Source organism: Apiospora kogelbergensis, assembly GCF_038363985.1.
Source record: "Apiospora kogelbergensis strain CBS 113332 chromosome Unknown utg000003l_segment0_segment0, whole genome shotgun sequence".
Taxonomy (NCBI): domain Eukaryota; kingdom Fungi; phylum Ascomycota; class Sordariomycetes; order Amphisphaeriales; family Apiosporaceae; genus Apiospora; species Apiospora kogelbergensis.
The window spans coordinates 3,058,061-3,079,499 of record NW_027117420.1 but is presented as its reverse complement, the minus strand read 5'-3'; the positions used below and the strand labels follow the sequence as shown (position 1 = coordinate 3,079,499).

Sequence of the window (21,439 nt, the reverse complement as noted above, 5' to 3'; positions counted from 1 at the left end):
AATGATGTAACCAAATCGTGTGGAATCCGGGCCAGTGCTGTGAGCGAGGACTGTAACTGGACTGCATACACTCACTCACTCGCTGATTGTGTCCCTTGTGTCCCTTGTGTCCCCCGTGTCCCCCCCAGTAGCGCTCTAATCGATTGTTACAGTGTGTTTGTTACCTGTCGAACATTTTTTTTCTGCGCAGTGCAAGTGAATTGCGGGGTCCCAATTGGCTCATTATTGCTGGATTTCGGTGTTTTTCTTTGGACGGGGCCCACCAAAGACAAACCACACCAAACCAAATCCCAATTCAAGTCGGAGTCCAGGCTGCGTCTATCTCCATTCCCTGGCCAAGGTCGGTCACAAATCGTACATTAAGAGAGAAAAAAGCCTCTTGAACGACGACATCGACAAGAGACAAACCCTCCACACATCTGTTCGTCCTTACAACCCCGCAACCACCCTCACGACTACCAGAAAAACAACGCGCTGCGATCCGTGATATCGTCGCGCGTCCTCTTTAACAACCGCAATCATGGGTATGTAACCGCTTTCCTATCGTCCCTCTCCCCCACTGCCTACTCTGCCTGGCGCATCCCTCCTGTCGGCCACCGCCCACTCCCAAGTTCTCCTGTTGTCGCCGACTGTTTATACCCTGTCGCCGAGCCCCTGAACCACGTCGGCGATTCACTGTAGCATGGTCGGCGACATGGTATATGCATACGCTGTCAACTGTCCCGGTTCTCGGCGACTTGCTCCTCTTGAACTCCATCGCCGTTCTCGTCTGCCTGCACTGAGATCCCAACCACCCTTGCGAACTTTCGGATTAAAAAAATAACAATTAAGCATTATCTATGATCATTGCTAACATGTACTTGCAGCTCCCAAGAAGAAGGAGCAACAGAAGATGTCCCTCGGGGCCTTCTTGAATGAAGATAGTACGTCAATATCCTATCCTCCCCTCCATACGCCACCACCGCCGCTTTGTGTTGGGATACATTGCGACCGACACTGAGGAACCCCACTCATACACCCGATAATAATTTGAAGTCCAATGACTGACATGGTTTATAGAATATGGAGGTTCATGGGCTGATGAAGTCGAGGACTCTTTCGGTAAGTCACCAATTCCTGGTTTCTTATCCTATGAAGATTTGCTAAATTCAATTTCCAGGCTCCCAACCTCTCCCTCCCCCAGCGCCAGGGATACAGTGGTGGTGGTGGTTTTGGCAATTCCTCCAGCTATACAGACCGTGGTATGTAATCATCTATGACTTCTATCTACTCTCGCCGCCAACAATAAGCTAATTTTTTGTCTTCTGAACAGGCTTTTCTGTCCGCGAACGCGACTCGTACCCCACGGAACTTCCCACCAAGCCGCCGTATACTGCTCACTTGGGCAACCTCTCGTACGAGGCTACAAACGAGACAGTCTCTGAGTTCTTCGAGGGCTGCGACTTGAGCAGCGTCCGAATTATCGAGGACAGGGAACTCATGCGTCCTAAGGGTTTCGCCTATGCTGAATTCAAGGATGTCGAAGGTCTGAAGAAGGCTTTGACTCTGGACGGCGAGTCCTTCCAGGGACGTAACATCCGCATCAAGATCGCTGATCCTCGTAAGTTTTCCCTTACTCCAATGCAGAACTTGTTCACTAATGCGACTATAGCCAAGAACAGCGACCGGATGGGTGGCGGCGGCGAGGCTCGAGACCTCCCCAGCTGGGAGCGCAAAGGACCCTTGGCTGATGCTCCCGGCCGCAGCAGCGAGAGACGCAACGACTTTGGCGAGGCGCGCGAGCGACGTGGTCCTCCCCGAGATGGCGGCTTTGCTGACGAGGGCAAGCCCAGCCGTGATTTCTCTAACCTTAGCTGGGAGCGGAGGGGCCCCTTGTCGCCTCTGCCCCAGGCGGAGCGCTCCGAGTCTCGAAACAGCCGTGCCCGTACGACTGAAGCTCCCCGCAACGAATCTTTCAACACGGAGCGCCGCGCATCTCCTGCTACCTGGGGTGAGGGACGTACTTCTGAGGGCTCGCGACCTCCCCGTGGCGAATTCCGCGAGAGAGCCGAGCGTCCTGACCGCCCCGAGCGCACACCTACTGCTGCTGAGCTCGATAACCAGTGGCGCACGCACATGAAACCCGACCACAAGTCTCCTGAGCAATCTGTACATGGATCCGAGGCACCCACTTCCCCGGCTGGACCGGCTGCCGCACCAGCAATCGCTTCTCGACCCAGACTCAACCTTGCGAAGCGTACAGTCTCGGAGGCTCCCGGTGTCACGTCGCCCCCTCTTCCGTCTGCTACAGACCCTAAGGCAAACCCCTTCGGCGCTGCTCGTCCTATTGATACGGCCGCGAAGGAACGTGAAATTGCCGAGAAGAAGGAGCAGATGGCAAAGGAGAAGAAAGAAGCCGATGAGAAGGCCAAGGAAGACCGCCGAATTGCCAAGGAGGCTGCCGCCAAGGAGGCTGCCGAGAAGGCCGCTACTGCCGAGGCAGAGAAAGAGGCCGCTCCCGCCGTCGAGAAGGCGGATGCCGAGGCCACCGAGGAGCCCAAGGAGACACAGAACGGAACTGCCGGCGAGCAGAACGTACCGGCACGACCCAAGGAGCAGGCTCCGGCGCCCAAGGCGAGAGGTACAGACGGCGGTAGCTGGCGATCAGCAGCAGGAGAGGCACGTGGAGGCCGTGGTGGTGGTGGCTACCAGAACGCTCCTCGAGGACGTGGTGAGACGCGTGGAGGACGTGGCGGTGGTCGTGGCCGAGGTGGCTATGGCGAGCCCAGAGAACCCAGAGAGCCCAGGGAACCCAGAGGTCACCGCTCCAACGCCCCTTCCCAGAGCGGACAACAGTCTGTCCCGCCCACCCCCACTACTGAAGACGCCCCTGCTGCTCCCCAGGATCCCGAGGGCTGGACCACCGTCCCGGCAAAGGGCCGCCGTGGTCCCACACGAGTTTAAAAAGATGATGATTGATGATTGGCCCTGCGATGGTTGTTGGCGGTTGGCGTAGCCTGCTTCACCCATGTACAAAAAGTTCAGGTCTCTTTTTGCGCAGGTCCTTAAACAAAAGGACTCGGGGTGGTTTTCTGGGGGCGCTCTGCGTTTCTGGGTGTCATGATAGACGGCACGCGTACCACTCTGGTCTGGCGAGGGAATACTGAACACTGACTACTACTACTACTTCACTCTGCCTGTCACCACGTCGTTCGACGCTGTTTCCTCGCCCAGACTTTCTCCCCCATCTCCACTCTCGCGTCCTGCACAACACTACTACCCACGTACGATTTCTACGAATCATGGTCATGTCATTACGCCTTTGTGACGCTCAAGGGGGGAGGTGTTATGATGTGTCTGGCAACACTTTCCGGTCGAAATTTCGGGAGAAAGTGCAAAATCTTCTTCTACGGTTCTCTGCCTTTTCTCGCGTTCGAGGCTGGTTGGTGGGTTGTTTACTTAGCATGCATGCACGGCCTGCTTCTTTCCTCACCCATGACATATTGCCGATGATACCGCTTGTCTCTCCTATCTTCTTTTCTTCGGTCTGCATATTCTTCATGTGTTTTCTGAACGGGAGAAAGAGCGATATGGTATAGAAATCTACGGATGGATGGTGATCAAAAACTCGGGGGCAGTTACTACGTGGTAGTAGTAGTAATAGTAGATAAGTCATGAATGAAAAAGTTTTAAAAATAATTCCTTTGGGTTTCTTGTGCATATGTGTGTGTTCCGCATAGGGGCAACGACGCAGTAAGCCGGTAGATAAATACGATCATTCGGAATACGTATTCTCTCTCAAGGTGCAACCTACAAAGTAGCTAGAACGTGGCGAATAGGTAGCAGTCATGTTGTTTCCCTATTTCTTGAACACAGCAGCCCCAAGCCTCTCGATCTCCCTTCCTTCCACGGTAGTCTTCCCCGCCGCCTCGAGCAGCCGTACCCAGGCTTCGGCGTCACGGATCTTAATCGCCTCCTCGGCCGCCTTGACGCGCATGCCGCACTTCTCGTACATGGTGACGGCGGCCCCCTGCTCCAGGTTGGTGCACTTCGAGATGAAGACGGCGGCGAGGCGCTGGTTGCCGGCTTGCAGGGTCTGGTTGAAGAAGGGCTCCCACCCGATGGGGCTCTTCCGGCTCTTGGATATTTCCTCGACTTCGTTCCAGTCTCGCTTGGCTACCAGGGCGCGAAGTCTGGGGTTTGGGGGTTAGCTTGACGGTGTTGTTTCGCAGGAAAGAAGAAGGAAGGTAACATACCGGATCCACCAGGCCACCTTCTCGGGCACCTTGAATTCACTCTGGATTTTCTTGGCCTTGTTGTGGTATCCGAGGCGGATGAGCTTGAAGAGCGTCTCATTGACGCTGAGCCCGGTGAACGTATCCGAGAAATCGCGGTCGAACGTCTCCTGCATCCGCAGCAGCGTCGCGGCCTCCTTCAGGGCCCCGAGCTCGAACGCGTTCTCGCGCGAGTTGTCGGACATGAGCTTGGCAGCGAGGGCCAACTTGTCGCCGGAAGTGCGCGCATCGGGCTGGCGCAGCGCCTCGCGTACAAAGACGCCGGCGCCGTCGACGCGGCGGTCGTCCTGGTAGTACAGGTCTTTGAGCAGGGCGTTGTCGCCTTCAAGGGACGCCGACGACTCGACGAGGGCCGTGGCGGCGGGGCGCGCGTTGATGACCCGGAAGAACGAGGCTAGCGGGAGCTTCTTCTTGAGGTGCAGGAGGACGAAGAACATCAGGTCGGAGTCGCCGCTCTCGATGGCCTTGTCGAGCGCGATCTCATCTTCTTCCATGCTGAGGAGGAGTGGCACCTGGCGGCCAGCGCGCGGTTCGTGATTAAGCAATTCGGTAGCGAGCCGACCTCGGCCTTCATCGTAAGCTGCGTGAGCGATGGCCTCAAAAGATATGCCAGGCTTGCCAGCTAGCTTCTCAACCACCATCCGGCAGATGGATTCGTCGTCTTCAGAGCCCATACGAACTTTAGCCGACGCCCAATGTACGTATATGCGGTCCGTTGGCAACCGCAAATAGCCAGCAACACGCAGCGCAAGAAGGTACTCATGTCGGTTGATCAGTCTCTGAAGTAGACCCTCGGGGGTCAAACGTTGATATTGCTCGTAAGACAGTGGCAATCCGATCTCGTAGTAGCGTACGGCATTCAGCACCCTCAAAGTCTCGCACATGTCGACAAAGTCATCGCTGTTGTAGATATCAAGAACCGACTTGCCGAAAGATGCCGCCTTGAGAAGCTGCTTTTGCCAGTGAATGTTGAATTCCTGCCCCGCGGCAGCAACACATGTATCCACTGCCTCGACAAGGTTTCCCCTGATGAGCTGTATGTCATCGTCGGCTTTGGGTGATTGGTTCTCCAGTTGTTCTACTGCATCCAGCAAGATCGAGGCAGGCGATTCTGTTCCAAAGCGGAAAACTTCCTCGCTCATGTCAGGGACTCTTTGAATAAAGTCGCAGACATCGTTGGTAAGAAGACGCACACCATCATGATCTGTATGTTGTTAGCCTCGAAGATGAAAACAAGCAAGTTTGCATGCCAACTCACCAGGTATCACGTGCACTCTACCATCGTAGAAATACTGTGCAACGGCATTCTTCGGGCCGACCACGTTAACCTCGTCATCCCAAGCTATCACGACTGCGTCGTTACCGCACCACTGCAAACACTTGGGAGGGATCTTGGATTTAGAGTCATGCTCGCTCAGGCGGTTCTGGAAGTCGGCGGTAATGACGTGAGTCCTGCCGTCTGCGGCATTGAGAGCGGCGAACTTGCCGTTGGGCGAAACGCTGATGTGTGTGAAAGGCCCGATGTCCAGGAACCTGTCTTCGCACTCGGTGGCGTCGACGACGTAGATGGTCTGGCCGATGCTCAAGAGGACTTCGACAGACCGCGACAGTGTGAAGCTTGGCGAGATAATGGTCCATGCGTGAACTTCACCTTCGGGGACCGGGGCCAACTGTTTCGGGCGCGGTTCGTCGTAGGATGAGACGGATATGAGGGCATTGTTGGATAGCAGGGCGACCATGCCGGTATCGTAGAACTTGCATGCCTGGACACCGAAGTCTTCAGCCGTCTGGCCCAAAGAGAATTGGGTGAAGTCTCCCTGCAGATCGAGATAGCAGCGAACAGTGCCGTCGTAGCTCACGACAAGGAGCTTCTCGTCTTCAGACCAGCCGAGGCCCTTGATGGAGCCCTTGTCCCAGGCGATGCTTTTTAGGAGCTTGCCGGCACAGCTGTAGATGTCTATGCTCGGCTTAGACTTGGCTGCACGGAAAGCCTGCAGCTTCTGCTCGTCGCGGTAAATGGCTGGAGCACAATCAGTAAGTTGCATTGGTATTGGGGGATCTGACTCACCGATTGCGCCGCCATAGGGAGCGCCGGCGACGATGTAGTTGTCCAGATCCAGGTCCTGGTCAAAGACGGCGGTATACAGCTGCGTCTTGCGATAAAAGCGGTCTCCGACCTTCTCCCACCCTGCCGTCGGGTGAACTGCTTCCATCTTTCTGCTGTCACCTCATCATTATCGACCAAGCCGCTCGTAGATGAAAGTCGGGCTTCAGGCGACAGGCCAGCCCACCAATAAGCTCTTAGGTTGATTTGTTTGTTGGAGGCCGCACGTGGTGTTGATGAGCAACTGTTGATGAGCAACTACTCACTGTCTATGGCTGCCGCAGTGACGTCTCCAGCTCTGGCCCCAGCTTGCTTCAGTGGTCGGCGCGATTGATCCTCGCTTGCTGACATAAGCGCAATGTGTCTCCACTGATTAACCTGGGTGCTATTCCGTAACTTACCCCAGTACTTTACTACAGTGCAATACTTACCTATCATTGAAGCTGTTAACTTCATGGGATATTTGATGAGAAGATGATCATATCATTCAGTTGGGTGCTCGTATTATTTGTCGTCGTGGATCAATCATCTACGCACTTCCCCAAAGTCGACGTTCCCTCTCTCTAAGCAAGGCCAATGGTACATACCCATTACCCCCTTTTCTCTGTTGCTAGTGCCACATCAGAAAATGCAGACCTCCGTGACAGGCAGGGCGACGAAGTCCTGTTGAATGTAGATTTCGTAAATCCCGATACGCTCATATCCCTTATGCCCATTTGATCGTGCTAGAACGAGACAGTACACGGAGAAAGTGTCCTCGGATGGCGAGCTGGACGCTATGGAGAAGAGTACGGGATTAGATGCCGGGCGTGTAGCATGTTATAAATGCGGCGGCGAAAGAAAACGAACAGGAAAGAGTCACTTACAGATCTGGGGGGTTAGTTGTGATCTTATCGGCAGAATACACACATCAGTTTCTTCTCCGAACTCTCCCTCTGCTATTCGTTCGGTTTCATTCGATGGCGAGAGGGCATTCCTTTTACGCCTGACACTGTAGCTGCCATCTTCCAAAGTGACCTTCTCTAGTGGTACATCGAGTCGACAACCATGGTAAAAACCCCTATTGATACCCTCGATATATGTTTCTGGCGCAAGATATGGGTAGTTGTCCCTATCCCACGGGCGGATCTTGGCTTGCAGCAAGGGGCCAACTAGTCGAATGAACCCTCCACTGACTCGTCCAAATTCATCCGGAGAGGCGTACTCTGCGACTGCGTCCAGGACTTTGGTGGGGTACCTGTAGTCTTTGCTGCTTTCGAACCTGTGGTGGCTTACTTGTCCTGTGATGGAGGCCCACGAGTAAGTCGGCGCTGTGTACGTTGCCGGCACTGAGGTGACATTCACATTTGCCCCCTTTTCCCAATAGCGCCCCCTATACCACAAAAGACCTTGTGCCGACAGGTTGTTTGCCTGCTGTTTTGCCACCCAAATTCCCGCTGCGTACTGTTGCCCCTTTAAGTCGATTGAGAATTTCCGAGCGATCCCAGCAAGGGCCGTGAGTTTGTCTGCATGCACCGTGAGGAGGCGATTCGAATATTCCTCGACTATTGCGAACCAAAGCTCTTGGGTTTCCTGGAGCTTGTCGAGGCCACCGTACAGAGGCTGGCCGCACTCGCAATCCTTTAGTGTCTGGCAGCCCCATTGCAACTCGCCAGATGTGAACGAGACGTATCTTGTAGACAGAAGCATCTCTTGCAACGTCCACGCCCTTTTGTCCACTGGGTCGATCCACCTACGGGGCCCATATGGATGGGTTTTCCCCCTGTGGTGACCCCAGTCATGTACAACTCTTGCTCTGACCTCGGTAGGCTGGCCATCAACTATTACGCTAGCAAGGTGAATAGAATCATGTCTTCTCTTAGTCAAGAACCCCTCGTTGCAGTTGGACGAAGATTTAGCGATGATGGTAAGCAAAGCTTGTGCATAGACACTGCCCATCTTGCCGGCCTCTTCATTTAGATCGCGTGGATCGTCTTGTACGATACACACAGAGTCGATCCATATGAAGTCAGACTCGAGGCCTATGGCCACTTTAACAGCGTCCTCGAGAGTTCTGGGTAAAGAGCTGATACTGACCCCTTCGCGAAGTCGCGGCAGGGTCTCTGATGTCGCCCTGAGATGACTTTGCTGGGACCCCCAACAATAACTGAGCGCCATATACTTGGAGGTCATGCTGGTGTCAAAGGCTACAAGACGGACTTGATGCTTCCGCTTGTCAATCCTAAGCATTCTCTTTGGCCAGCCACCACCCAAAGACTCACTCAGTCTGACCTGACTCTGGCGGCAAGTTGTGTGAGTCTCTGTACACAGACGCAGGTTCCGTGAGATGAATTCACTGCAGCTCTGAGAAAATGCCGTAGTTGAAATCTCTTTATCAGTAATGAACCGTAAAGCTTGGGGTCTCCCTGCTCAGGGTGGTTGTTTGTTAGTTCGGCCAACTTTACGGGTGCTGGAACCTACCTACCTTCTGGGCAATATATTTGCACGCTGGGGAAACACTCTTTTCCAAGAACCAAGAATCTCTCCACGTCGTACCGTGCGCTGAAGTTTATCATTTTGTCGAAGGTCTTTGTATCATGGTCTCTCCAAAGCTGCATTGCGGCTAACAGTGCTTGGCATAACCAGCAGCCTTCTGCCGCGCCTTTCTTGAGTTGTGCAACACGTTTGTTGATATTACCAGAGCTACTCGCTACAGTGGTCGAAGGGAAGTTGTTTTCGTGAAAGTGACAGTACGTGCATATAGAGTCGACATTGCTAACATATTGACCCGGGCCGTGTTGGGGCTGGACTCTGTCCTGAACAATGGAAACTTGACTCATGCTTTCAATGCCTCAGATATCATGGTTGAAAACTGATAATCTATTTACAATAAATGTGAACTCAAGCTCAAGTGCTGAAGAAAATGAGTTTCACAGGACTACACGGAAAAACAAAAGGTAAAGTCCCAGTCAGATGGTGCGGCCATTGGGATCGTGATTGGCCAGTGGAAACACCGACGTTTCATCTGCATGGGAACTAGGCGCGCGCGAAAACTGCGAATCAAACAACGATCCGTTGAATCTCACTGTGGTTTATTGTTAGGCTTACCGTATTATCTGTATTCTAGTTCATAAAACTTCTTGGGCCCTATGGAGGAACTACTTACCTCTCCGACGCTCACGACTTCCTGCTTTCACTATGTGGGACTTCCGTCTACAGAAGCCGTTCACGATACAGAGGTTCTGGTGGATTCTCGCCGATCTACTATTCAGACAACCCGGCGAGCCTGGAAGGGGAATACCACAAATCACAGACACCACCGCAACCCCAGCAGTACCAAGCACAGAGTTACCCCCTCTGCCGAAAGGACATCAGTGCTGTTGGGTAGCACAACACTCCCCTCATCTTTATGCGCATTCTGCAAGAATGACGAGGAGAAGTCAGAAGCTTCGACAGCACTTGCACGACGGTCCGGCGCAATGACCCGTAATTTCAAAGATATACGACAGTGGGCTTCAGAGGGCTGTTGGGTGTGTCAGTGTGTTGTAACTGCTACCCGGCTGTGGGAAGATGACTTCCCAGGCGAGGCAGAGAAGTTTCATCAGTTATTTATTCGCTTCGATACAGAACGATTCACGGTAAGAGGTCAAGCGAACCTCCCGGTTATCCAGATTTACACGCCCATTGGTAAGCAATTGGCTCTTCGTGGCCAATAAGACTGCGTTATCTAATGGAAGGCAAAAGGAGAGCCCAGAATCCATCGACTGATAGTCCCGGACAAGGAACTTCCGCCAACGGCAAGTTCACCCATGACGCACAATTTCATACAATGCCAAATCAACAACTGTATCCAGAGTCATGAAGAATGCCGCGAGCACCCGTCCCAAATGTCCCAGGGTCGGATCATAAGCTGGCCCAGTCGAGTTCTTGAGATCGAAAATACCACGTCTCTGGTCCGACTTGTACAGTTTGAGCCCGAGATGGCACAACACTATGCTGCAGTGAGCTACTGCTGGGGATTGAAACATCCGCATTTAAAAGCAGAAGCCTCAACTTTGAATAGCCTTCGGGAGGGTATCAGTTGGTATGACTTGCCCAAGACGCTGAGTGACGCGGTAGTCTTAGCAGCCAGAATCGGATGCCGTTGGATCTGGATCGACTCCATGTGTATTATTCAGGACAATGAGCAGGATTGGGCCATGGAGGCCGCCAAGATGAGTACCGTTTATCAGCATGCACTTGTTACCATCATCGCGAACTCGGCTTCTTGTTGCAATGAAGGGTTCCTTGAAAACCCACGGAAACCCTCTGTAAAACTAGGCCAGGTGTCGACTGGGCACGGCAAATCTGTTGAACTCCGTGGGCGAGTCCTTTACGACTGGGGCTATCACCGAGGCGGCCCGCAGTCCCACCAGAGCCACTATACAAAATGGCGGGATCCAGTTGACTACAGAGGTTGGACCCTACAGGAGAGTATCTTATCGACGCGGTCTCTGTGTTTTACATCGGGCGAGGTTCAGTTTAGCTGCCAGAAGAGCAAGGCTTGTGAATGTGGGAAGCAGCTTTTTGGGAAACTGTACAACACTACCGACCCGAAGGAGCTGTGGTTCAAGACAGTGGAGGAGTACGCGTGTCGTAGCCTCACAAAGCAGAGCGACATCACCGTGGCTTTTAAAGGGATCCAGCATATGACCGCTGCTAAACTCCGGGGGAGGATGCTACCTGTGTGTCTATGATCTGGTTGCAGCCGACACTGACTTTCTTCAGCGCAAGGAGCTTGTTGTGGTACAGAGACAACGACGAGGGCCCTGCATATTTCCCGAAATACGTATCTGTGCCGAGTTACTCTTGGACTTCGATCCAGGGAACGTTCAAACACTCGTACCCACACCAGCTTCAACATGCTAAGTACCCCTCGAGATGTCTCAGTATGGACGCTGAGGATATGAAAGGCAAAGAAATGGATGGAACAAGCATTAGATTCTTTGGGCCCCTATATCCCGCAATGTTCTCCATCCCGGAGCCCGCCAAGCCGAAGTATAACTTCGTTATTAATGAGAAAGTGAAGCTCCTGGGCGATGGTGGTCCTCGTGGTGGCCCCAGTGTAGTATCCTGCTATATTGACGGGCCCTTAGAGAGAACAGCTATACTGGATGAAGATGAAAGTGGCTTCACGCTCACAAGGGCCCAACACAATAATTTGGAGAAATCGCAAACAGCACGGTATTCAACCAAGATTGAGGAAACACCCGTGTTTGTCCTGCTGGTGGTGATCGATAACGAAGAAGAACGTGATGGCAGCGGGCTACTACTTGCACGCTCTGCGAAATCGCCAGACGAATATCAACGACTTGGAGTTGTGACCTTGTCGAACTACAGGCTGCAATTCCCCCGTGCCCCGATGCGAGAAGTGCGTATCTCCTGAATGACATCACCTACATATAGCGATAGTACTACAACAAGATGAATATTGCGAAAGAAGAGAGAGAGAGGGAGGAAAGCCTAGGATTACCTTATGCCATGTTAAGTTGGACTTGCATATGCCTTGATTGCTTTGATCTGTTCTGAAGCGACATTGCTAAGCGTCCGACTGACATACATTGAATGAGAACGACCTCTTTTTGATATGAAACTTAAGCGAGCGGCAATAGTTTCTAATGGAATCGGGACGAGTTCTGATGCATCAACGCTTCAGTGCAGAGTAGGTTTGGAAAAGACTCAATAACTCCGGGTTCATACAAGGCCTGCCCCATAACCTGGGTGTTCAGACACCCAGGTATTGACAAAATCGCTCAGTTCTTCTTCATGAGACCATCGAAGAGACCCTTCATCTGCGTCGCACTCAACTTTGGCTCTCGGGTTTGACCATTGTTATAGTCTACAAAGGTGCATCCAAATCTCGTTTCATAGCCCTCAGCCCACTCAAAGTTGTCCATGAGCGACCAAGCCATGTAGCCCTTGACTTTGCAGCCATCTTCGGACACAGCCTTCGCCATTGCATTGACGTAATTTTTAAAGTAATCCGCTCTGAATGTATCGTTCAGCAACTTTTCCTTGTCCTTTGGATCATTGGCCAGTTTATCCTCGTCCTTGATGCTTGTACCGCTTTCGGTTACATAGATATCCGGATAGTCGTAGCGCTTGCTGAGCCAGTTGATGAGGTCGCGGAAGGCCTGAGCATTCGGTCGCAGCCAGAAGCTCTGGGTCTCCTCGCCAATGCACTCGCCACTCTTGGAGTAGAAGAGACACTCCAAATTACCCAGGATATCGTCCTCAGGCGGCGTACCAGTCTTGTGCTTGACGTAGTTGGCAGTGTAGTGGTTCATGCCGTAGAAGTCGTTGGACCCTTGGACGAGGGAGCGCTCCTCCTCGGTGAAAGTAGGCAGGCGATCCCCGAGCTGCTTCCTCATGGAATCGGGGTATTTACCAAAGTAGATGGGGTCGGCGAACCATGAGATGGCGAACTCAATCTTGCGGTTGGCGGCTTCAACATCAGCGGGGTCCTCTGGGTCCCACGGGTACGTTCCATCTCCGTTGAGAGTGATGCCGATCTGACCCTTGTCCGTGGGCTTGAATTCGTCGCGGTACACTTTGACCGCGCGGCCATGCGCTACAAGACAGTTGTGTCCGACGATCCATTGTTCACGAGTGCTATCCCCGACTGGAGACTTGGTGCGATCCGAAGTGTGGCCCGGAGCGAAGTAGCCGCTGTTGTAGCCGAGAACAGAGCTGCACCAGGGCTCGTTGAACGTGATCCAGTTCTTGCACTTCGGAATGGCCTTGAAGACAACGCGTGCGTAGTTCTCAAAGTCGAGTGGAAACTCCGTTCTGTTCAGGAGACCACCATAGCGCTTGTCGAGTTCATCAGGCAAATCCCAGTGGTACAAGGTGATGAACGGCTCGATGCCAGCCTCGAGAAGATCGTCGACAAACTGTATGTAGTGATCAAGACCTTTCTGGTTGACTGGGTCATTCCGACCACCGAGTGGAATGATTCGAGACCATGATAGAGAAAAGCGGTAGCATTTGGAGCCAAGTCGCTTCAAGAGAGCGATGTCATCGGCACCTCGATTATACGAATCACAGGCAGTGTTTGCGTCGACGCCTCCCGCAATTTTGCCCGGGATCTTGCAGAAGGTGTCCCAGATGGAAGGTCCACGGCCATCTGCTTCAGTGGCTCCCTCAATCTGGAAGCTGAAGCGTCAAAGACGCAGGTCAGTCTCCGTGTAAAGACATGGTTGAGATGGAAAAGAATTATAGTTGCTTACGCAGCAGTTGCGAACCCCCACTGGAAATCGGCAGGAAGAGACATTGTGGAATCAGCGATAAGAGAAGAGGCCAAATAGGAGGCGACTGAGTATCTAGGCTATTACAGAGAGCTCTGGCTTTTAGAGGCTCGCCGTCGGTTGGGGTCGATATGGATATATACGATGAGGCGCCTGCCAAGACCGGGATACGATCTTCAGGGAAAGGGCCCAAACGAGAGAAGACGAGGACGGGGACGAAGATGGAGTTGCGACTACGACATCAAATGCGCAGAGATATGGTCGTCTTCTTATATCCGCGGGCCCTTGGTGTAGGGATGGTTTTAGTTCTAGGCCATTGTGGATGAATCTTTACCTAATTCTCGACTTCGGACCGTGACGACCGAGATGTCGTGCACGAACAATGGCTATTCTCCCCAAAAGCCCATACCTGTAACGAATGATCCCCCCGCGGCGGGGTAATTTGGGAGGTTCGTCGTATCGGATTCGGAGGTGCCTCCATGTTCCAGCCCAGTCCCGTTCGAGTCTCGTTCGTCCGATATTCTCACCTCATTGGGGCGAACACCATCAGAACAGCACAGCAGGCAGGAGGCAGCGGCAGGCAGACAGGCAGACAGGCAGACAGGCCGGCAGGTACACCAAGTATGTATGTACAGAGGAACTGACTGACTGCTTACTGACAGGTCTTCCTTCAGGTGCCCCTCCCAGCTCCGTTTCGTTGGCTGAACGGGTCTCCATCTTTTCCAGTGCTAGGGAATCCGCTGGGCGGGCCGCGACTCCGAACGAGAAAGCGGCGATGTGCAGGTCCTCGTCGTCAAAACTTCGGGTAGGGTGGCTGAATGGCCATCACCAGCAACACAGCACGCTAATGGGGAAAGGATGTTCGCACGTTTCCTATTGAGTAGCTAGTCCTCCATAGCTTGGTTGCTTTCCTCACAACGCACCTTGTCAAGCCTTGTGCCTTGTGTGGCCCAGGACGAGGGGACCACGATGCCCGCCGAGCCCGGGAGAGGTGGCTGGCTCTATGGAGGTCTGGATGCCAATTGAGCCAGAAGCTGATGTACGTGGTATATTGTGCATTCCCGTCCCGTGCGGAACTGAAGAGCCATCCCGCGCGCCATGCCGTACTATACCCTGCCTGCCTGCAGGCGGAAACCCAGGAGTCGAATCACCATATCCTTATGTCCGCCCTGGTTGGCAAAACACATGTCAGAAGCCCAAGACGAATCAAGTCCCTAAAGTCGACCATGAGAAGCTCAATTTTATACATGATACGCGCGGAAAACACCTCTCATGCCCGTCCCAATAACGGCTATGTGAGCCGCACCGTACATACATACATACATACATACATACATACATACATACAGCTGTCGAACCACACACCATGTTCGACCAATTCATTAGGAGGTCGTGCCAGGACTGCAGCCGCATCCTCTCCAATAATGCGCCTGTCCTACTCGATGGAAATGCATCTAAAATCGGATATTCGGATGTGTTGCCCTCTTCTCTCTAAAACTCACCCTGCACGTTGACTCTTCGCAGCAATCAACATGTCGGTTATTGTACGTAACACCCGTTCGCCTTTGAAGGGACCTGGTTTGTGGACGGCGATGCGTTCCAAGCGAAATGCAGGTGTTGTGTGTTGTGACTAGCCTGGCTCCCAAGTATAGCAAGCAACACCATATTAAATACCCAGCAGCGGTTCGGCGGACCTTCAGCCCCATCTTCGCTCACCAAACGTCCTAAATCAATTGGTGTTGCCCCTGGCAGCGGTTTGGGCGTCATCGTGGTCCGTATCGCCAAGCTTTCTTTTGCCCGAGCTGGAGCTCTCGGATTCGTCGTCTATACCCTCACCACCGCCATCGCCAGTCCATTCGGTAATTTCCCACTCCACGCGAACATGGCCGTCTCGACTCTCGCGAGCGCCTCTACTAGTACGCATGTTGCCCAGTTGACTGCCTCTTACCAAGCTGTCAAACCATGGGAGACCGCTGAACTCGCGACCGAGCAACGGCGCACTCGGGCCGGTGGTAACAGGGGCCGTGGGAGCCAAGTCCATTTCTTCTGTGTTGTTCTCGTTGTCGCTGTCGTCGGGGAGTAGACCCATGTCTTCCAGGTCACGTAAATCTTGGGTAAGTAGACTACCCAGGGTCAATTGTATGTAATCAGCCTCGCTCCGTGGCTCCTCGCTCCAGTATGACAAGGGAGTGCCACAGAAGCCGCAAAACTGCCTCATCACATGTTGTTCGGTTGGGTGGGAGTAGAAGCGGCGGATCGAGGATCGAGACTCGTCAGGGAAGAAGGCAAACGTCTGGCTGTGGTACCAGGACAGTGGCACACGAAGAAAGGCAGAGAGCGGCGCCGCCGCAGCGATTCCTATGGAATAGAACATCGATTTTTAGCACTCGGCTTCGGCAGCTAGGAGAGGCACGATGGGCTGTGGTAAGGCAAGGCAAGGCAAGGCAAGGTTGGACACGGTCACTAGTAGCACTTACTCTGAGATGTATTATTAGTGTCAAAGAGAACATGGCAGTCCCGAGCGGAGCTGGCAGGAACGCGGATTATGTACTGATTCCTACCGCAATGGCAACTGCCTCTCAAAGACCTGTCCGAATCCATGATCGTTTGACTATCGCAGCCGTATGGAGGTGTGACGCAGTTCCACCAAGAAGGTAGTGTGGGCGGGAGACGCGCAGTAGTAGATAGAAACGGGCCCGTTGAGAAGTGACGTACTCAGGAATGGAATGGGAGGGATTCAGTTCAATGGAGTTGGAGTGCAACTTCGGAGTTTAACCGTGTTTGTTGTTGAAATATTTCGCTATTATCGTGAAGGGAGCATATGCACCCGTTCTCTCCTGAAATATAAAATTGTTACTCGTGCTTCACTGCAATGATGACGGCCACACGAATTGGAGAAATCGAGGTTCAATTGCCAATGAGTTCATGTTGGTTCGATTGGTTGTTGCTTGAATGTTCTAGTAGAAATGGAAGCTTCTGTGGGGAAGGGCGAACAGCTAGACAGGCGGACAGCGGGGAAGCTCGAGCTCGTTACGTCGGCGTTACCATTGGCAATTGGTGCTAGCAACTAGTAATCGGCATAGCAATAATTACGAACAAGTCATCCCTCCTTAGCTGCTGGCTGCCTCTTCTTTCTGTTTGCTGTCACACACATAGTCCTTGCCATTGGGATCCGTTGCAGGGGCTGAACCCGCCTCAAGCTCGTCCACACGCGCCTTGTCCTCGCGTTCTAGCCACCACTGAAAGAATATGGTCAGAAATTGCGCAACAAATACCTGCTCGGTCGTGTAGAGCAATATCGGCACCTGGACGAGTGACTTTGTCAAGTCATCATGTTGGCTCCACATCGCATCCGCGAGAGGTATGCCGACTGAGGTCGTTTTCGCTGCACCGCAAAAACAGACGGCGATAACTTCAGCCTTGGGCATTTGCTTGGCTGTCAAAGCGCGCCTCACCATACGCGGAAGTCTTAGTCCCAATCCAGACTCGGCGCCAATCTTGTTGATGTTCCTGGTGAAAATCTGCGGAGGATACGCGGCAAAGAAGCATATGACGGTGAACAGCGCATATAGCACCAGATTCATGACAATGTCGAAGGCAATTGAGGACTTGGAGGGGAGATAGAAGGCCCCGGTCTTGAAGGCCCCTGAAAATGTTGACCTGCACAGGTATTAGCAGATTGTCATGGATACAACTCGGTGTTCTTCCAACCTACACCTATCAGAAAAGGGATGCGACTTACCAAATAAGCACGACCAGACCAAGAGAGCAGACCTTTGCAAGACGAAACGTCTTCAATACCCACTCAACCTTCTTCGACCACGTCCAACGTAATGCCTGTCCTACAGCCAAAGGAAGCAACACACTCAGGCCGAGCTGCTTCATCACATGGACGTACAATGGACCCATGGTGGACGGCGCTGCTGGCCGCCACGAATCAAACGAAGCGTCCGCCGGCAGGAATCCATATATAAGGGCTGGCGCCAGAAACGGCCCCAAGACATTGCCGATGACCACTTCGATGATGGCGGCAGCTTCATCACCCCCGGCATTCCTCGTCATGACAACGTTGGAGGCCACGGTGGTGGGAATAGCACTAACTGCCATCATGCCCATCAGCATTCGCGGATCGAAGAGTCCGGAGCTGACGCCACCTGCGGCAACAATGATATGAATTAAAACTACCACCAAATTAGCCTTTCATTCCCCTTCACCACGGCCAGGAGTCACGTACTCAACATGATAATGGGTATTATTATGAAGCTGATGCCTTGCACCAGGGCATGCAGACGCCAATTTGTGATGTGCTGTTTCAGCTTCTCGGGCGATAGCTGCATGCCGTTGATGAAGAATATTAGACCAACTACCCCGTAGAGCACCGAATACTCGGATCTGATGATACCGCCCCGAGCCGCCACATCTAGCGTTCCGATTAGCAAATCACGACCGTCGAAGCACACAGGGACCAGGGGAAGAAGCTCCTTACTAGGAAAGAAGTACGCCAGAACACATGCGATGCCAAAGCCAAAAATAAGCCAGTTCTTAAGCAAAAAGTTACCTATTGCTCGAGCAAACCGAGCCAACTTCGATCTCTCTTCATCCTTCGTGGGCTTTGTGGTGGACCCCACCGTGACATCGCTCATGATTTTGAGTTTCTACAGGCCTCGCCAAGCCAGATTGCCATGAATTAGAATTAATGAATATTGATGAGAGAAATATCACGTCCCTGACATATCTCCCCCGACGGCAAGACTTATAGGCAGGGAGAAATGCTGAAGAAAGGCAGATACCGCCTCTTCAGTCTTTGGCCCGAGATAGGAACTATTGATGACGATATGTGGACCCCGTATTTAGTGCTGCATTGCCGTCCACTGTCCAGTAACTGTCCAGGACTGTCCCCGATACTCGGTACAGTACTCGGTGCGATGTCGGGTCGTTCAGAGCATATAATATGGACGGCGTGGGCCTGAACCCATCGCAACTTTGACCGCATATTTCGGCCCCGGCTGCCATCTCTTGGCGTCGGACAGGCGTTTTCTAGGCATGTCTGGTATCGATGTCCCGGTTCGTTGCTCGGTGTGTTCCAAAGGCGTACGACCCCGGATGGCATTTCTACATCGATTTTCTGCTCCCGAGGACAGCTGAGACGGCAGCCGGAATTCTACGAACGTGCGACGTGGATTGATTTATCGCTGCAGTCTTTAGTCTTTACTCGTATGCTTTGGCTTGGTCTCTATAACCAAGTGGGCATTTGGCGGTCCCAAATGCAGCATGCAAGGGTGTTACAGACCGGAGAAGTTCCGAGGGGCCAAGGCTTGTTCTGCTGTAGCGCCCAATCTATAGACCAATAGACTTTTTATTCGCGAGGTTGGTAGCTTTCGTAATGAGGGCCGTGGACAGACGTGGGGGCGTCAGCCAGTACGCATCGTCTCCGGGACTTTGACTGGCAGGAGCCGTCCGGCATTCGTCTCGCTTCATCGGCTTGGGGTCACGACGGCGCCCGGCCCCGTATCTCCGTTGGTGGACTTAAGGACCGAATTGCCGAGTCCGGGGTTGTCGTTCCCCATCAATCCCGGGTCAGTTGGCTCCTTGCACTTTCTATAGCGTTTGTGCTAAATGTAGATCCTTTTTCTTTAGCCTCACTATCTTTCTTGCTTTAAAAGGGCGCAGTACGGCGGACGATCGCATCTTTTTCCTAGTTTGAGAACCCTCCTGATTGCAACGCTTATATCGAGGCATATATAGGTGCTTGGGGACATGGTCATTGGGGCCTGTCTACGTTGATCATAAAGACAACTTGCCTCGCTCCAGGCAGTGATCGTCGCATGGCACTAGGAGCGAACGTCGTTGAAGACGCTCGGCTCGACCTTCCAAAAGAGACGGAATTGCCATGACGGAACCTCAGTCAAGAATGTACAGGAAACCGGGTGAAGCAAGTAATTTGCCGGGCGTTTCGCTTGGAGGGAGGAAAAGTAGCCGAGATTTACAATGTCCAGCCATTGAGGGGATTCAAGGTACCCGAGATAACCTGAAACAGGCTGATTGGTGACCTCAAGCAGTCAGCACTGCATTCAACCTGCTGGTTTTGTCGAGCGAGGTTTAGCATGTGTGAATTTTGAGGCATCGGGCAAGCCAAGGGTTGTTTTATTCGCATTGTATTCTCTCAACTAGAAGACTGCCGCCAGGAAGGGCGCACCGCGCACCATATTACTCCAACCTGGAAATATCAGTAATATATCCCCCGATAACCGCGACGATCTGGCGCAACCCACGCAATCCATCTGGGGTTGCACAGAGCCTTACGGACGCGCCGTATTAATCATGACGGCCTTTTAAGCGTCCCCCGGCGTGTTACGAGGCGGGACCTGGTGGCACTAGATGTCGGAGGATTGTCCATTGGTATTGATGTAAGGCCTTGAACGAAAACAGAGACCGGTTCTTCCGCTGCGTAGGCTATGCCGTAGTCATCTTTGCCACGAGCCTCATCTGGACGAAGGGTGCCGCAGACATCTCGGCGAATTCTGCGGGATTGAAGTCACTGCAATTCAAAGAAAGATAGGTATATTAGCCATTCGAGATACCAACTTTGTGATCGACCGTCACGGAAAAGGGGGAGAGGTGGGACTTACTGCTCGTCTATGCAATCGTGAATCAGCCCAAGCTCGAAGAGGCCATCGTTGGTCATATTATAGAACTTCAGTTGCCACGCCTCGGGTGACTCTTTGTGCTCCTCGCATATGAAGTACTCGTCGTTATTGTAGGTGTTGTTGGCGCCCTGCTCCATGGTCACCCCGTCCCACTTCCAGGGTTTGTCGCAGGAGGCAGAGGCGTTGAAGTTAGGGTCATCCCAATGAACTATAGCCCATATTGTCAGTCTATGTCTTTCTTGATTTCTCGAAAAGTAGGTACTATTGGCAGTAAAGGGGTGTACTTACACTTGAAGGCGCAGTCGAACAGAACGCTGGTGGAAGGCCGTCTACAGTCAAAAGTGACATCTGTCAGTATCCAGTTCGAGAAGTTGAACTGCGCCTTTAGATTGTGGTAGGTCTTATGTCCGCCAGGTTGCTTGGTGATAGCGAGACTGGCCCGGTTGACCGGTGGGCCTGGCAAGGATGCCACCAGAGACAGCATAAAGCTAAGGATTATGAGAAACGTCATCATTGGTCATGTCTTAGTTGGTTTGAGGAATCGAATATCTCAAAAGGGGGGGAGAACGATTTTGAACGTAGGCCCTACTCTGCGGTTATGTAGGCTTGCCAGAATAGGTGCAATGGACTATGAGGATAATCGAGTTATAAGAGAGAAGAGCGAGTGGTCTGACTTATGTCCAACATTCTTCTGGGGCGCTTCCGAAAGATAAAGGCAACACACACCCGTCCAGACTCACACCGCTGGATTGTGATATGGGAGGTTTCCGGTCACTGATTGTAGAAGGCAACATACCACAAAGGTCATGTTGTGGCTCCGTATCCCGAGTATGTCGCCCACAGCATCACATCAGTGCCCTACCTACATCATTCCAACAAACCCGAGGAACCTGGTGCTGGTGCGCGATTCGTCAATAAACCCACGATCGATGTCTGCGGCTAACCGACGTACCTGCTTAAGCTCTTTTATGGAAGACCAACGCCGGAAACAGGTTGAGCAGCAATCACCCGTCAGGCATCCTTTTCGAACATACTAATGTTTCCTGTTTTCACTTAGTCGTGCGATACTCCTAAGTAATAAGCGAGCCTACTGGCTTGATCTTGCTCCGGTTCAACGCAATAATAGCGGCGGGCTGTTAGGGTAGCAAA

At 52.6% G+C, this 21,439-nt stretch overlaps 8 protein-coding genes across 8 annotated transcripts; 2 read left to right on the top strand and 6 right to left on the bottom strand.

Moving 5' to 3' along the window:
- Nucleotides 1-520: 520 nt before the first annotated feature.
- PG998_005760 (translation initiation factor 4B) lies at nt 521-2,943 on the top strand (the record flags this gene model as incomplete). The annotated part of the gene is made up of 5 exons (XM_066872578.1): nt 521-524; nt 867-923; nt 1,060-1,101; nt 1,313-1,600; nt 1,652-2,943. The coding sequence occupies 5 exons, from the start codon at nt 521-523 to the stop codon at nt 2,941-2,943; spliced, it is 1,683 nt and encodes a 560-aa protein (XP_066732675.1).
- Nucleotides 2,944-3,838: 895 nt separating this feature from the next.
- PG998_005759 (uncharacterized protein) lies at nt 3,839-6,487 on the bottom strand (the record flags this gene model as incomplete). Its single annotated transcript, XM_066872577.1, has 4 exons — nt 3,839-4,172; nt 4,236-5,478; nt 5,533-6,294; nt 6,343-6,487. 4 exons carry the CDS (start codon nt 6,485-6,487, stop codon nt 3,839-3,841), a joined length of 2,484 nt encoding a protein of 827 aa, XP_066732674.1.
- Nucleotides 6,488-6,999: 512 nt separating this feature from the next.
- Nucleotides 7,000-8,607, bottom strand: PG998_005758 (heterokaryon incompatibility protein-domain-containing protein; the record flags this gene model as incomplete). Its single annotated transcript, XM_066872576.1, has 2 exons — nt 7,000-7,154; nt 7,245-8,607. The coding sequence occupies 2 exons, from the start codon at nt 8,605-8,607 to the stop codon at nt 7,000-7,002; spliced, it is 1,518 nt and encodes a 505-aa protein (XP_066732673.1).
- Nucleotides 8,608-9,506: 899 nt separating this feature from the next.
- Nucleotides 9,507-11,782, top strand: PG998_005757 (uncharacterized protein; the record flags this gene model as incomplete). The annotated part of the gene is made up of 4 exons (XM_066872575.1): nt 9,507-10,044; nt 10,102-11,081; nt 11,125-11,142; nt 11,222-11,782. 4 exons carry the CDS (start codon nt 9,507-9,509, stop codon nt 11,780-11,782), a joined length of 2,097 nt encoding a protein of 698 aa, XP_066732672.1.
- Nucleotides 11,783-12,149: 367 nt separating this feature from the next.
- Nucleotides 12,150-13,669, bottom strand: PG998_005756 (Beta-glucosidase 1B; the record flags this gene model as incomplete). The annotated part of the gene is made up of 2 exons (XM_066872574.1): nt 12,150-13,551; nt 13,626-13,669. The coding sequence occupies 2 exons, from the start codon at nt 13,667-13,669 to the stop codon at nt 12,150-12,152; spliced, it is 1,446 nt and encodes a 481-aa protein (XP_066732671.1).
- Nucleotides 13,670-15,372: 1,703 nt separating this feature from the next.
- PG998_005755 (uncharacterized protein) lies at nt 15,373-16,017 on the bottom strand (the record flags this gene model as incomplete). Its single annotated transcript, XM_066872573.1, has 1 exon — nt 15,373-16,017. One exon carries the CDS (start codon nt 16,015-16,017, stop codon nt 15,373-15,375), a length of 645 nt encoding a protein of 214 aa, XP_066732670.1.
- A 736-nt stretch (nt 16,018-16,753) lies between these two features.
- Nucleotides 16,754-18,286, bottom strand: PG998_005754 (sodium bile acid cotransporter; the record flags this gene model as incomplete). The annotated part of the gene is made up of 3 exons (XM_066872572.1): nt 16,754-17,303; nt 17,386-17,824; nt 17,878-18,286. The coding sequence occupies 3 exons, from the start codon at nt 18,284-18,286 to the stop codon at nt 16,754-16,756; spliced, it is 1,398 nt and encodes a 465-aa protein (XP_066732669.1).
- Nucleotides 18,287-19,850: 1,564 nt separating this feature from the next.
- On the bottom strand, nt 19,851-20,801 carry PG998_005753 (uncharacterized protein; the record flags this gene model as incomplete). The annotated part of the gene is made up of 4 exons (XM_066872571.1): nt 19,851-19,860; nt 20,009-20,164; nt 20,273-20,498; nt 20,579-20,801. The coding sequence occupies 4 exons, from the start codon at nt 20,799-20,801 to the stop codon at nt 19,851-19,853; spliced, it is 615 nt and encodes a 204-aa protein (XP_066732668.1).
- Nucleotides 20,802-21,439: the final 638 nt, after the last annotated feature.